The sequence below is a fragment of the Emys orbicularis genome, chromosome 14 (genome assembly GCF_028017835.1).
Source record: "Emys orbicularis isolate rEmyOrb1 chromosome 14, rEmyOrb1.hap1, whole genome shotgun sequence".
NCBI classification, from domain to species: Eukaryota; Metazoa; Chordata; order Testudines; family Emydidae; genus Emys; species Emys orbicularis.
This window is the reverse complement of record NC_088696.1, coordinates 9,441,729-9,458,551: the sequence shown is the minus strand read 5'-3', so window position 1 is coordinate 9,458,551 and position 16,823 is coordinate 9,441,729. Positions and strand designations below refer to the sequence as shown.

At 44.2% G+C, this 16,823-nt stretch overlaps 1 protein-coding gene across 1 annotated transcript in view; it reads left to right on the top strand.

The window, feature by feature from the left end:
- CDH13 (cadherin 13) overlaps positions 1-16,823 on the top strand; it is a 608,253-nt gene that overhangs the window by 571,389 nt on the left and 20,041 nt on the right. The window contains exon 10 of the mRNA XM_065416779.1: positions 15,099-15,241. Within this exon, the coding sequence (XP_065272851.1) occupies positions 15,099-15,241 (143 nt within the window). The remainder of the gene's footprint in view (positions 1-15,098; positions 15,242-16,823) is intronic.

The window sequence follows — 16,823 nt, the reverse complement described above, 5'->3', positions numbered from 1 at the left end:
CACACTCGGTTCCAAAAGCAATAGCAGCATGATACAATTTATATTGTACCTATAATACAATTATGCTCCAGTCAATTTATAAATTCAACTAACACAGTGCCACTCTCAACATTGTCCCTTGGTAGCCAGAAAGGGCAATTTAAGTAAGCTTTTTGTTGTTGTTACCGGTATATTTGTTCTTATTAAAGTATAGTGTATTTAGGTTAAATTTCCTAATTACATTTTAAGGCTATGGATTTAACAAAGAATCCAACAGAGCATGACAGCTTGAGCTTGTCTCTTCAGAATCTGTGTGCACTACAGGAGGTGTTTTATGGCCTGCAGCACAGGTAGCATATAATCACTGCTTTGGTAACAGCATTTCCATCCAAATACATACTTATGCATTTTGTATCGTCAAACGTTTAATTAAAAAAGCATGTCCACCACTCTTAGTTCCCCACCTGAACAACATAAGTCAAATATGAGAAGAGTGCAAATATAATGAAGCAAAGATTTTTCTTCCTTTCTGTAATTCAAACATGGCTTTTTAACAGCATATTTTGAAGGCTGCTGAGGGTGATTATTGGTGTTTTTAACCAAATGAGGGGTTCAAGTTGTGTCCTGAGCTTGGTCAATAGACTAGAACAGGGGTGGGCAAAGTATGGCCCGCGGGCAATTTTAAGCTGGCCTGCAAGCCAGTTTAAGCCGGCCTGCGAGAAGCACCACGCAGCTTGGCCCCGCTCTGGCTGGGGTGCAGGGTCGGAGCCGCACTGTGCAGCTCGGCCCCGCTCCGGCTCCTACACACTCCAATGGGAGCTGCAGGGGCGGTGCCTGCAGACGGGGCAGCGCGCAGAGCTGTCTGGCCGCCCCTCCATGTAGGAGCCGGAGAAAGGACATGCCACTGCTTCCGGGAGCCACTTGAGGTAAATGCTGCTCAGAGCCTGCACCCCCTGAGCCTCTCCCCAACCCCCTGCCCCAGCCCTCATCCCCCTTCCGCTCTCCAACTCCTCGATCCCAGCCTGGAGCACCCTCCTGCACCCCAAACCTCTCATCCCCAGCCCCACCCCAGAACCCCACACCCCCAGCAGGAACCTGCACCCCTTCTGGAACCCCTGCACCAGCCCTGATCCCCCTCCCGCCCTCCAAACCCCTCGGTCCCATCCCAGAGCACCCTCCTACACCCCAAATTCCTCATCTCCAGCCCCACCCCAGAGTCCGCACCCGCTCCTGCACCCCAACCCCAATTTTCTGAGCATTCATGGCCCGCCATACAATTTCTATTCCCCGATGTGGCCCTCGGGCCAAAAAGTTTGCCCAGCCCTGGACTAGAAGATGCTGGGGAAAGAAGAACCTTCTTTTTGAGTGGTTCTCCCCAGCCAGCATCCAAGCAGAAATAACATGCATGTAGAATTCCTTGGCTGAAGGATTGTATTATTGTGATCCAGGATTGCTATTTCTCGAACCTCCTCGTAATATGTAATTAAATAAACAACAACAAGCAAGTAGGATATTTTATTGAGAAAATTGGTTACCATTCAGACATAACATTTCTTATGAAAGATGTGTTGAAAGAAGTTAGCACCCAAGCTTCATGTGTAAGCACTTAAAGATATATTAGCATGATGGGCTGTAATTGCCTTTTTTGGAGCAGCAGAATCTTGCCACTGATTCACAAATTTAAATGCCTGTAAGAGGGCTTTGACATGATGGAATGTAAAGGCTCCTGTCAAAAATCCCAGATACTGTGAAGTTTCCAAGTGGGTCTTATGATCCCCTGGGTCACACTATCATAAAAATCACAAGCTCAGATTTATACAGTAAAGCTCCTACGGACTTCAGGGATCAGTAATCCAGGTGGTGGTTCTTTTATGCAGTAGACCATATGCACAAGCTTTAAAAAGGATGCCAGTATGTTTACCATTACTACTCCTCGTGGGAACCTAACTTGAACTGTGATTTTTGGGCCAAGTAGAAAAAATGCCTAAGCTTTGACTCATTAATGTTGTGTGCTGAAGCAATTGATCTGAGTTTCATCCATAAAGTGAAATTTTCTGATTGCTTGTCATCCCTTGCATGTCATCCAAATGCTTTCTCATATGGTTTATGTTACATGGTTGAAATGGAGCACACTGTGTAGTTAAAGACATAATGCAATCTACCGGTTTTGTGTGTGTACTTGTAATGGTGTCCCCTCCAGTGGTTGGCCTACAAGGTGGATAATGGCCTACCACTACTGCCACCCAGAAGAGATCTCCATTAGCTCCAGCGGAAGAAGGCTGTGTGTATGGAGCTTAAGGACACCCAAATTTTAGTTTCAGTTCTCCAAATGTCTCATGGGTATGTGCTTTAACTAGTAACTAAGTCTGTTGTGTTGTATGAAGTCCATGAATTTGGTACAAACAGTACACTGAGCAGCCAATATGTCTATAAATACAGCGAAATCTGCCTTTGCCATATTCATCCGTGAGCACATCAAAAAAGCATGAGGCCCATAAAGCATGATGGGGTGAAGGAGTGTTGTTGAAAGAAATTTGGGTTATTGGGTTTAACCAGTGCAGGTCAGCAGTGCATGTCCAGTTGCTGACAGCAGTGCTATACATAAATGCACAAAGGGCAATATTGATGCAATTTTTGTCCTCATTTCTGCTAACATATGGCCACTTAACTGTTGACATTGTATTGTTGTTTCGGACAAATTTTATTTGAATTGCTAATAAATTATGAAAAAAGACTCAATTTGGAATTATTGCACACACAGACATGTACTTAGCAAACAGCCTAAGCAATAGCAGAGTATAAATTATCCTCAAATGATTGTCATCAGATTACACAGCATAATATAGAATTAGATAGTTCTGACAATACTGCGGCTCCCACTACGTGTGCTCATTTAAAGAAAAGGGACCAATGCAGGCATGGAAAAGTGAAGCAGAGAAAACAAGCTGTATCAGAGTCCAGCAGTTGGCATTCACACACTTTTTCTGACTACAGAGCAACATCACTGAGTACTGAAAGAGGTAGGCAACAGGGTCTGAAACACCATAGTGGTCACATGCAGATTTATATCCAAGCATTATCAAACTTAACAGCAAGCTACCAGCCTCTGAGTTCAGACCATAGGAGAGGATGTAAAAACATCCTGCTGTATGGATGTAGGAATAAAAGATGGAGCTGTTCAGGAGTTATAAAGAAAAAAAGTGTATATATATATATATATATTCCCTTTTTTATTTCTTAGGGGTTTTATGGCTTTTATGTATCCTAATGGGAAGGCACATCAGGCAGTGGTTTTGAAAGGCAATATGAAAGCCCTTTTGGATTACTGATTTTCCCCAGAACTGCTTACTAGTAGTATCCTGTCGACTAATGTGATAAAGTTACAATACAGGTCTTATCAGTGGCTTCCATATTTCATCACTAATATTTCTGTTGAAATGGAGAATTCAATTATTGTTAGTATTGTGTCGTCTCTACTAGTATAGCACACACTCTGCATCATACTAAACTGAGGGACCAAGAATCGGCTGTGCTAGTGAACTGTATGGCACAGACAAGGTATGCAGTTAAAGGACTGCAATAGAGAATTAAACTACAGCGGCTTTACATCTGGGCATGTAATGCGATACAACTGGTCTATTCACTCATATTTTTAAACACGTTCACTTTATTCACCAAAGCTTGCTGGAAAAGAGGGAGAAACTGTTTGTTTCCATTTATTCATTGAAATTTTCCAGCCATCCCTGTTTTCCCCAAACTTTTTGACAATCATATTTTACAGGTGCAAATGTCAAAACTTCATGTAAGATGAATTATAAAAAAGCCAAATTCTCATGTAAAACTATTGTTGTTATTATCATTTAGGTCAAGGGTGGGCAACCCGCGGGCCGCATGCGGCCCATCAAGGTAATCTGATTGCGGGCCACGAGACATTTTGCTGACATTGACCGTCCGCAGGCACAGCCCCCTGCAGCTCCCAATGGCTGCGGTTCGCGGGAAGCAGTGGGCCACAGGGGTGTGCTGGCCACCGCTTTCCATAGCTCCCATTGGCCGGGAAAGCCACTGGGAGCTGCGGGGGGGCTGTGCCTGTGGATGGGCAATGTCAGCAAAATGTCTCGTGGCCCACAATCTGATTACCCTGATGGGCCGCATGCAGCCCGTGGCTGCAGGTTGCCCACCACTGACTTAAATTGTGGTCCCTCTTAGTGCAAGGCAGTGTACAAACACAGAGCAAATGACAGTCTCTGCCCTAAAAAGCTTACAATCTAAGACGGTATTCAGGCAGAAGTGCTTGTGCCTTCATCCAATCAGACAGCAGAAAAAGTGCAATGTAACTTACATAACTGGTCACCATTAGCCAACACAGATCAAACAGCAAAGATTTGCTGATCAGTTTAAAAAGAAACAAAAGTTGCAAAATATCACTGCTCTACAGCCAAAATGCTTCTGAAATAAATGTAGTCAAACTTTACTAATTCTGGGTCACTGAGAACGAAAATGATGTTTAAAATTGTTGATTGGCTCTAGTGTTCAAGATATGCTATTGGGTCAGTATATACGACCCTTGAGTTGGGAATGGCGGAGGATAAGTGAGTTATAAAGGGAAGGGATCTCAATTTAAACCAGAAATGACTAAAATACATCTTTGACTGGATCTATGAATAAATCTATGACTGGGTTTGGACAGCACTTGCTTTTTAGGCAAAACAATGAATGATGCAATCTGAAGCTGGTATTGCATCATACATGATATGAATTGCATCATGTTATTCCTAGAAGTCATGGATGATGCAATCATAACGAAGCTTACATCACTCTGCTGAACAAATTGCCCTATATCAGCTCTAGAAATCATACAGTGTCGTGCTCTCTTATTTGTCAGTGTTTCATTTTGCAAAGGGACACATTTCTGTTTAGCCAAAGTGAGCAGAGATGCCTCGTACTTGTGTGAACAGTGCAGATAACTTCTGCTATGTTTGTGGTGAAGTGACTTTTGCATCACAAAAGCGCAGTATAACCACTATGGTTAAGAAAGCCTATCACCTTTATTTTGGCTGCAAAATTGGAGATCAGGACAAGAGGTGGGCCCCACACATATGCTGCAACACTTGTGCAACAAATCTTCGCCAGTGGTTGAACAGGAAAAGGAAATCTATGCCTTTTGCAGTGCCAAGGATTTGGAGAGAGCCAACAGATCATACCAGCAATTGTTACTTCTGCATGGTGCCTCCAGTTGGGAAAGGTGTGTCAAAGAAGAAAAAGTGGACTGTGCATTATCCAAACATTCCATCAGCTATACGCCCAGTACCCCACGGAGAAGGACTGCCGGTTCCTGATGCACCAGAATCATTCTCACTTGAGTCAGACGAGGAAGAGGAAGAGGATGAAACTTCTGGTCCTGAACCATCAATGTCACAGGACCCACATTTTCTCCCATCCTCCTCCTCTGAACCACACCTCATAACACAAGGTGAACTGAATGACCTTGTCAGGGATTTGGAACTACCCAAGAGTAAGGCAGAGCTGTTGGGCTCCAGACTACAGCAGTGGAATCTCCTGGCAGGTGATTTTAGGGTTTCCATGTTCCGTGACCGTCAAAAGGATCTTGTCCCATTCTTCTTCATGGAAGGTGATCTTGTAGCCTGCAACAACATCGATGGTGTGATGGCAGCCCTCAACATCGTTCACGATCCAGATGAGTGGAGACTGTTCATTGATTCATCGAAAACGAGTCTTAAAGCTGTTTTACTGCATAATGGCAATGTTTTGCCATCAATTCCAGTTGGTCATGCAGTCCATATGAAGGAAACCTATGACAACATGAAACAACTTTTGAGGTGCATAAACTATGACCAACATCAGTGGCAGCTTTGTGGCGATTTGAAGGTTGTTGCTCTCTTGCTTGGTCTGCAGACTGGATACACAAAGTACTGCTGTTTTCTCTGCGAATGGGATAGTCGTGCAAGAGATTCCCACTACATCAAGAAAGATTGGCCACTCCGACAGTCGTTGGAGCCTGGGAGGAAAAGTGTTCAGCATCCTCCACTTGTTGAATCAAGGAAGATTTTGTTACCACCCTTACACATCAAGCTGGGTCTGATGAAGAACTTTGTCAAGGCCATTGACAAAACACAAGCAGCTTTCAAGTACCTCCGTGGAAAATTTCCAAGGTTAAGTGAAGCTAAGATAAAGGAAGGTGTCTTTGTTGGTCCTCAGATTCGTGAACTTCTTCGAGATGATGCATTTGACCATGCACTGCGTGGCAAGGAAAAGACGGCATGGAAAGCCTTCCAGTTAGTGGCAATAAATTTTCTCAGAAACAACAAGGCAGACAACTACAGGTTGTTGGTGGAAAACCTCCTCAAGGCATACAAAAGCCTTGGTTGCAACATGTCACTAGAGATACATTTTTTGCACTCTCTTCTAGATTTTTTTCCACCGAACTGCGGAGCAGTGAGCGACAAGCACGGCGAGCGATTTCACCAGGACATTGCAACAATGGAGAAACGCTATCAGGGCAAATGGAGCCCATCAATGCTTGCAGACTATTGCTGGACAGTGACAAGAGATGCTCCATTTAATGAATACAAGAGACAAGCCAAGAAGCGCCGAGTAGATACTGAATAGGACTAAACTATGTACAGAATAGTTTTTTGCCTTTTGTTTCATAATAATTTTTATTTATATAACCCTTTTGCTGATTTTTAAAGTGTTACATAAACAGGACAGGTGAAATATTATCATGTAAAGCAACCATAAACACATGAAAAGACCTAGGTTTACAATTTATGATTAAAACTCTACTAGCTACACAATATACATAGACATAAAATGTAAAAACTTAAATATCTTAGAAACAGTAGCCAATCAGTTGTTTTAATTGTCATATTTGAATTCAGCACATCAAAATACATAATAAATAGCACATTTTGTCTCTGAAGCTGACGACTTCTCAAAAATTGTAGACCAGTGTAATTTGTCAAATTCTTTTGGATAGCAAAGAAATTCATTTAACTTGCTATCTATTCACAATTATTCTGTGGGCGGCAGAAATACCATATAAATTATTCCTTGTACCGTATTTGCTCATCCCTGAACCTTCTAGAAAATCTAGAACTAGCTGCAGGACACTGAGGGCTACTATACTGCTGATAGAAGACTACCTACTACCAACAGTAAGCAGCACAGACTAATGCTATCGATGGCACAGTGGGAAGCAGAGAATATGATGGCATACAGCTTACGATTTTAAAAGCTCTAGGTTATGCAACCCAAAGGTAAAGCACATGAAACGCAATGTACATTAGTTATCATTTCAGCCCAAACATTTAATCTTTTATTCATTGTCTTGACCTATTTGCATTTTTTCAAATGTGAGGAACAAATATCTCTCTGCTATAATTACCACACTTGTCCCTTTTACATGTCTACAGGCATTTCTCAGAGGCAGTTGTGCTCTCTTGTTTGAGGGTACTTCATCTAATAGTATGAAATGTATATTGGTGTGATTCAAGGATCATATAATATCCATGTTTAGAGAATGTTTCATTCAAGGACAAAAGGAACTTTTCATGCTGAATTCTTAAGCACAGAAAATATGGAGTTACATTCCCCACTGGTCCTTTTACTTGAACTGTTCATGAAAAGTTCGTAGAAGAATTTCTGAAGCTGCCTTTATGTAATATAGGCCCAGCAGGGATGAGGACAGACACAGTTGTTTCAGAATTTCACCGAACTATGGGTGAAGCCGCAAGATGTTTGGATAAGCCCCCCAAAAGGTGAACACTTAGTGAACTTCTAAGATAAAATCCTGGGCCCATTAAAGTCAATGGTAATTTTGCCATTGACTTCAGTGAGCCAGATTTCACCCCTAAAGGCAGAAAATGTAGTGTGGAAATCTGATGTGTGAATAGACTTCCTTGTGACATTTCTTGCTGCCAGTTAGGCTGGAAATATTGCAAAAATGCCTTTTACCCATGGTAGGTACGTTTAGAACCAGTAATCACATGTCTGGAAAATAATGAAAATTTAACCCAACTGTGTTTAGTCTTATTTTTTATAAAGGGACAGATTTTAAAGGTGTTTAAAACTCCCATGGGCACTTGGGTGCCTCTGAAACTCCCACTATGGACCTATCTGCATTTTTAACTTTAAAAATCTGACCCAAAATGCTTTGCTCAGGCCTGAGATCAGTGTGACTGCATCTTTTCCATTATTTACCCTCAGTGTAGGGTCACCAGACAGCAAATGTGAAAAATCGGGATGAGAGTCGGGGGTAATAGGAGCCTATATTTAAAAAAGATCCAAAAATCAGGACATCTGGTCACCCTACCTCAGTGTGATTCATTATTGACTAGCTGATTGCTTACATAAGTCACATGGATGTGTTGTGTTACCTAATTGGATGAATGCACATGCACTTTTGCCACTATACTTTCAGGGGCAAATTCAGTTAGTACTAACAATGAAAGGCTATTGTTAAAATATTGTGTGATTCGTTTGTGGTTTTCTAGATTATGTTTCCATTTTGCATCATTGTTACTTTATAATGTTGTAGACACTTCAGAAGAAACTTAAAAGAACAGGGGGTCTTTAGCTCTGCCTTATTCTATCTATATAGGTACATTTGTGGCCCTCATCATTGTAATATCTAAATGTCTCTCAGTCATTTATAGATTTTATCCTTGCAACACCTTTTCAAGGTAGGGATTAATCTCCCCATTTTACAGATTGGAAACTGAGACTCAGTGTAGATGAAATGGCTCATGTCATACAGGAAATCTGTGGTGAAGCCAGGAATTGAACCCAAATCTTTGGAGTCCCAGTCCAGTGCTTAAGCACTAGATCGTCATTCCTCCCCATTAGAGAATGCCACAGGTCCATTCCAGCCCATCATATTGTGGGCTCATGCCCAGATTTTTAAAGGTATTTAAGCATTGCAGCGCTCAGCGTTGCAACACCCAAGTGATTTAGGAGCATAAATCATATTTTAAAGGGATTTAGGCACCTAGGGGGCCCAAATTTCATTGACAGTTGGGATTTAAGCTCCTAAGAGCCTAAGTCACTTTTTAAAATGAGATTTAGGCTTCTAAATCAGTTATGCATTGCAATGCTGAACACAGCAACACCTAAATACCTTTAAAATTCCCCAGCTCTTCAGGAACATGCTGTCATAGTAGAGCTGAATTGCACAGCCAGACTGATATTTTGCTACCCAAGACTGCAATACTTGTTCCAGTGTCTTCACGGCCGTTGCATGTTGTTGGTTATACAGTCTTTGTGCAATACAATCTGAGTAACCTCTGTTGTAACTTCAGATTCCTGTAACAGAGAAAGGCATTTCCCAGCATGCTTATTTAGATTGCTAACCTCAAATGTACCATAGCAAAAGAGCTGCAACATCAAATTGACACATATATGTTAGTTCAGTGCTCATTTGGCACGGCCTTCTTCTGTCACTGGTGGTGCTCAGTATGCTCAATATACTTCATTTTGCCTTCCTTCTCATTCTGTTCAGTCATAAAAGCCAAGACCCCTCGACTCACATGGGATGTGTCTGGCAGCTACCAAGTTCTGGAATGGTTTGCCAGCAGCAGTATCTGGGTCTGTGCCTAGATGCCTGGCTGCTCTTCTGTAACCCCTTGGCTACTTCACTGCTAGCTATGAAATTCTTTATGTGGCAAGTGCAGGGTCGTGACACTGATAGATTTCCATGTCCATATTGTCTCCACTGTTCTGTATAATGATCTTCCCCACTAATCGGCTGCCAGCCACAGACATTATGTGTGTGTGCTAAACATCCTCAGGAGATGTTCTTTGGAAGACTTCAGATATTTCCCAGAAAATATGTATATAAATACACATACGTACACCCACACTGCTTTAAAGATGAAGCCATTTCAAATATTTTAACTTGGTTTTTTTAGCCATGTAAGCCAATTGCACCTTGTGGGCGGGTGGGACTCACCACCGTGGCGCCCCCTGCTGGATGTCCTGGGGATCAGCTCTGCTAGCCAGTGCGCCCTCTTCTGGTGGCATCTTGCCGCCGTCACTTCTGCTCCCAGGACCCACGTTACTCCTAGGAGTGCGGCATTCTTTTCATGACACAGCCCTCTGGCTGTGCTGCACTCTGTGTCCCCCCCTTCTGGGGGAATGTCACAGTCACTTAGTCCAGCCACTTCCTCAGTGGTGAGTGGGGGCAGGGAGGGAACCTGTGAGGCAGCCAGTCAGGGCTGGTGCAAGGATATTTTGCGCCCTAGGCAAAACTTCCACCTTACGCCCCCCCTCTGATGTCCAGCCCCCACCTTCCTACAGCCAAGTTCCCCCCAGGGGCCCAGATGTTCACAAAGTGCAGGGGACATGGGGGGGCTGCAAAGAGGGGGGGGTGTATGGGGGCTCTTCCAGGGGGAAGGTGGCAGAGAGGGGGGTGCATGTGATTGTTCCAGGGGGTGGAGGTGGCCAAGAGGTGGAGGAGGCGGGGGTGTAGTGGCAGGGAAGAGATTGCACAGAGGCAAAAGGGGCTCGTTGCAGGGGGTGCAGTGGCAGGGAGGGAGTGGCACAAGGGAGGAGTGGGCAGGAGGGGGTTGTTGCAAGGGGCTGGCAGGCGGGGGGGTGTCTGTGCCCGGGGTTGTTGCAGGGGGTGCAGTGGCAGGGAGGGAGTGGCACAAGGGAGAAGTGGGCAGGAGGGGGTTGTTGCAAGGGGCTGGCAGACGGGGGGGTGTCTGTGCCCAGGGTTGTTGCAGGGGGTGCAGTGGCAGGGAGGGAGTGGCACAAGGGAGGAGTGGGCAGGAGGGGGTTGTTGCAAGGGGATGGCAGGCAGGGGGGTGTCTGTGCCCGGGGTTGTTGCAGGGGGTGCAGTGGCAGGGAGGGAGTGGCACAAGGGAGGAGTGGGCAGGAGGGGGTTGTTGCAAGGGGCTGGCAGATGGGGGGGTGTCTGTGCCCAGGGTTGTTGCAGGGGGGTGAAGGTGGCACGGAGGGGTTTGCACAAGGGAGGAGTAGGGAGATGGCAGGTGGAGGGGCGGGGGGTCCCGAGATTGATGCAGGGGTGAAGGTGACCATGGTGGCTGGGGAGGCGATTGCTGGGTGGAGGTTGCCCAGAGGCAATAGTGGCAGGACAGGGTGGGTTGTTGGGGCGGGGGGTGCACAGGGGAGAAGGTAGCTCATTGGTGGGTGTTGGAGGGGGTGGCACTGGCTGGGGGAGGGGTTGCTCCCACATACACCATTCCCTAGGCCAGGGACTGGACCTGCTCACCCCCCGGTGCTCTGCGGGCTGGTGCGGCTCCCTGCAGCCCAGCTAGGTACCTTGCAGGCGGAGTAGACACCCAGCTTCTCCGCCCGAAGAGCAGAGTGCAGCTGCACCTTCTTCCCCAGGCCGAGCAAGGCTCCCCGCCGCCCCCGGGGCTCTAAGCGGCAGCACAGGCAGCCAGCCCCCCCGTGCCCGAGCCTGCTGCCGCCACCGCTGAGACCCCCAGGGGTGGCGGGGAGCCCAGCTCGGCCCACGGCACGAGGAAGAAGGCGCAGCTGCTAATGCTACACCCTCCCCTTCCCCACTCCGCCGCCGGCTGCTCCCCCGGGGGGAGGAACTGGCCGCGCCGCGGGCAGCCCCTCTGGAGCCGGGAGGCGGGGAGCAGCGACAGCCTTGTGCTCTGCTGTTTAAAAAAAATGTTTGGGCACCACTTTTTGGCGCCCCCAACCACTTGGCGCCCTAAGCGGCCGCCTAGTCCACCTAGTGGTTGCACCGGCCCTGCAGCCAGTGCACCTCCCTCCTCAAGCTCCAGGGAGTGACTGAAGCTGCTCTGTTCTGCAGCCTTTCTTTTATGGGCCAGCCTGGCCCTGATTGGCTGCCTCCTACGCAGCCTCCCAAGGGCTCTATTAACTCCTTAGAGCCCAGTGTGGGGCAGGCACCCCATCACACAGACATATTAAGTCAGATTCTCTCCCATGCTGTAACCCTGCTACACCTCTCCAGCGATGCCATAAACCACGAAGCCCTTCTCAGCTGAGGATTTCCCAGCTAAGGGAGGTGGTGTAGCTGGCTCCTCTCCCACTTCCCTGCAGCTCTTGGCATAGAGGGGCATGTCACTAGGAGAAGAGGCACAGCCAAACAGGGTATACTCTGGTGATCCCCATTGACAAACCTGCCTGGGGGGGCACAATCTGCTGGCACAGATTAGAACAAACTGAGGCTGCTCTAAGTTTCACTAGTGCTGATGTAGAACTGGCCCCAGAACAAGCTGCAATCAGGTCTTTGACACAGCATGGAATATGGGCCTACATTTATATGTAGGTGAGTAAATGTGTCCGCATGCCTCTGACTTACAAAATTCGGTGATTAAAATTAGGCTGCTAAGCCCACACTTAGGCACCTGAATATATGGCATGATTTTCAAAACTGTTGAATGCCCAGCGGGTCCCCTTGAAGTCAGTAGATGGGGAGAAAGTCAGTCTTTGTATTCTGTATTTTTATGGTTTTATATAATGCTTTTCTTAATGAGTGTCTATTTTAAGCCTTTTGGTAGTAGAACCCTCACTTTGAAAAAGGAACAAAGAACAATCATCTGAACTATACCGCAGTATACTCGTACAATATGTAAAAAATCTGGTGGGAAAGACAAAGTACTGCTTTTACAATATCCTGAGCCAAATCACGGGTTATACAATTCTTTTTTTTTATTATTTGTACATTCAACAGTGCTTTGTAGAGCAATCAGGGAAGATAATATAATCCATTTTAAATTCTCATTACTTTAAAAGTGTTGAATCTCCTTAAATTGTTTCAGGGTTAATTGAGAATTTGCTGCCTTACAATAGACTGGGAATTGTTTAGACTTCCGTGGTTCCATATATATATATATATATATATATATATATATATATATATATATATATATATATATATATATATATATATAGGTTCATACCTTTGTTGCAATGTTATAAAAACAACAATAAAAGAGAAAACAAAGGAGTACAATGAAATAATTATCAGTCTTGTTACTATTCTAGCAACTCATTTTTATGGGAGATAAAGCTCAAGTATTGATTAATGTTTAAATGGTTATTAAAGTGGAAGCGCATACACGTTTGATAGACTGTACCACTCACTGTTCATTAGTGTTTGCTTCCATTTCTTTGTTTGCATTTTCCCTCCTGGACTCACTCTGCTCCAAGAGAAGTCAAGGGTGAAAATGTGTTGACTTCAATGGGAGTAGGATCAGGCTACAGCTTAGTAGGGCTGGGAGCTGGAGATCAAAAAGCAAATTCAATTTCCTGTGCCATCAGAATAAAGGTTTGAGTCAGATCTCACTTACACCAGTGCAAATGAGAACCACTTTCCCTGTTGCTAATGGAGCTAACCAGGGGTAAATGAGATTAGAATCTGGCCTTACTCGTATAGGCTGGGAAGACAGAATTTAGGGCATGATCCATCTCTTGTGAAAGTCAATGATGATCTTTCCATTGACTTTAATAGGATTTATTCTGAGCCCTTTGCCTGGTCCAAAGTCAGTTGAAGTTAATGGATTTCACTGTGGCGATAAATATGTTTAAAGATTGTGAGGTGCTCAAATGCTGTGGTAATGGTTTCCATATAAGTACCTGAAATAAATAGAATGTCTCAGCTACATGAAACCAAGGCAAGCCTCTGAAATCAGCATTCAGTGTGCTCGCTTCTTTACGTTGCTGACCCTCAATTCATTTATTTTTTTTCTTTTCTGGCACTATTTTCTTCTTGACAATCCACTGATTTTGATTGTTTCCCTCAGTGGGTGGATGGTTTTTGGCAGCAATACCTGCCTAGTGCACCTTTTAAATGGAGGCCACTCTAAACTCCTGGTTTTTCACTGATACTCATAAAACAATAAACAGGCTTCATGTCAATTGATAGTGATTCAGAATACCGATGGTAGACTTGCTGACTGTTATGACCTATAAAGCAATCCATTTCAAGCAGATAAGCCTCTCGTTAATGTGCATATTGATTGTGCAATAGGCACTTCAATTGGAGACTTGAGGCATTAAAATATTTAATTAAAAAGGAAACTTGTGTCCGTTATTTCAACTCATTATGGTTAGATTATTTCAATGTATTTAACTGCATACAGAATTAGGCCCTGATCCTACGAAGAGTTATACATTTAATTTGATTTCAATTATGCTACTCATAGTGCATAAAGTTAAGCACTGGCCTAAGTCTTTCCAGGATCAGAACCTAAATGATCATGATAAGGAAGAAGCATAGTCTACAGTAGTGGAGTAGGTATCAGGGCTCCCAGAAGGCAACGGTTTATATCCATATTTAAGTGACTCTGGAAGTGGCCTGATTGTTCAGAGTCTGAGCACCTGCAGCTTGAAGTCTGTGGAAGCAGAACAATGCAGATCACAATGCCCAGAAGGAAGCATGTGAGAGCTGAAGACAAAGTATCCTTGGATGGGGGGGGCAGGGTAGCTGGATATGGAACAAACATTTCGAGGAGACCAAGCAGATCCAGCATCTGACCGTCTTTGGGAAACACTGCAAAACCTTGCTCTTCAAAAAATCCTTTCCACTATAAGAATGGCATTTAAAACACCCTTTTAATTCCCTTCTAATCCCAAACCCCTTAGCAACCAATAAAATAAAATCCAAAATACCCAAGAAAAAGACAACAACAAAATAAGTACTATCCCCCCACAGAGTTCTGACCCTGAAAAGGGAACAGTGCTAGCGACTCGATGAAGTTCACTCCAGGCTTCACTATTGCTATTGGTTGTATGTGGAAAGCGGTCTGACACTACAGTGATGGACAGTAGTATTAAAGTCCTCAGATAGACAGCAGAAGGCAGTCAGCACCCATGAGAACCAGGTTGCCTGTGTTTTAAATATTGATTTAGGTGCCTAACTCTATGTTTGAAAATGTTGGCCTTCGCCTCTCTCTGTCTGTTCCTCCATCTGTAAAATGAGTCTGATTATAATCACCTATTTCAAAGGAGTGTCGTGAGGCTTAAGAAACTGTTTGTGAGAGTGCGTAAGAGATTCTCCTAAGCAAGGCAGTCCGTGCAAAGGGCTCTCCTTTTGTAATAACATAATCAGTTCAAGTTTAGATATGTGATCAGTTGATGGCTTTTATCTTTTTGCCTAGGTATTCTGTTTACAAGGACCCAGCAGGATGGCTGGAAATTAATCCTACAAATGGTACCATTTTCACCACTGCTTTCCTGGATCGTGAATCACCCTATGTCCACAACAACGTCTATACAGCACTGTTTCTGGCAATTGACAGTGGTGAGTAAGGGTTGCTGATAACATTACTGGATTGAAAATGTATTTGATTTTTTTTCCCCCTTGAAGGCCACTTTTCAAAAAAGCACATGCATAAAGTTAAGCACAGGCTTAAGTAATTTGCTAAATCGGCACCTAAGTGTCTAAGATATTTGTAGACAAATAGAGACAAAAAGTAAGTGGGGAGGAAGTTAGACTTCAAACTTAGACTGGCATAGGTTTGGGGGCTAAGCTAGAGACATTTAATCCTACAGAGCCCTCACTGCTAATAGTAAACAATGCATGTGATGAATGTACTTGGGTAGTAATAAATCATCTTTATCAGAGTTAATTCCTTCATAATATTTGAGCTGTTATTAAGCCTAAGGCACCAATAACAAACTCATCCTGGATATGGTGAATTCTATCCTATTTAACACATAATGACAGTGACAATAAAAGCATAATTAAAACCCCTTGTTAAAATGCAATATTTTTACATATTATGTGTATTAAAGTTTCTTCTGTCGAGCATAATCTAAATTAAAGTATGTTGCAAAAATTCACTACAAGTGACTTTTGTCGCACATAAAAATGTAGAGAAAAGCCTGAACATTCCTGCAAATCTCCAGACCTGAAAGCACAAAATAAAGAGAGCCTTTGTATGTAATATAACAGCTAATATGCTAACCCTTTCCCACAGCTGCAGTTGCTTTAGCCCTGGTGATGAATTGTAAAATGTTCTTTTTAGGAGGGTAATTTCACATTTTTTGAATCACATGACTTGGCTCAGGAAACGTTTGCTAGGTCGGACAAGAAAAGTGAATCATCTCCTTCAATGCAAAAAGAAAACAGAAACCTCTGCAGACGTGATTTACTTGTATATTCATAAATGTGTTTCTTTCTTAGTGTAATTTCCATAGAAGAAATGTGGCACTAAACCTACCCCTTTACCTTTGTTTGCTGGCTAATCATTTTTCAAAAATGTATCTTAATTATAATAGCATCAGAAAGGTACAGGGGGTCCCCAGTATATGTCAGGGTTGTGCTCTTGAAAAGGGCAATGGATACTGAAACGACGGATACCGGTGAATTTTTCCCGATAAGTAATAGTGGCCCACCCCACCTCTTCCCACCCCCTCTCCACCCTGCCCCGCCTCTTCCCACCCAGTTCTGCCTCTTCCTCTGAGTGCACCCCGTTCCTGCTCCTCCCCCACCCTCCCAGCACCTCCTGAATACGGGGGGAAGCACCCAAAGAAAAGCCACGCAAAAGGTGAAGCGACGGATATGTGGATCGGGACTGATGCGAATCAGAACACAGTCCCCTGTTGATACTAAACGACGGATAAGTGGGAGATGGATACCGGGGACCCCTTGTAATCGTATATTGAGCCAATAGGAAAACTGGGATCAAATTACTTACGGCTTAATTTTCAGTCGGTAGGGGAGCTTGTTGGGGCCAGCAGTGAACGGGAACAGCCCTTCAGCAAGGGAGGAAGACACCAGATAGCTCCTTCCCTCTCCCCTTGGAGTCTCTTTCACTCACAATTGGAGGGGAGGGGTTCTGATTGGCCAGCATTCCTCAGTTCCCAGGATTTAACCTGGA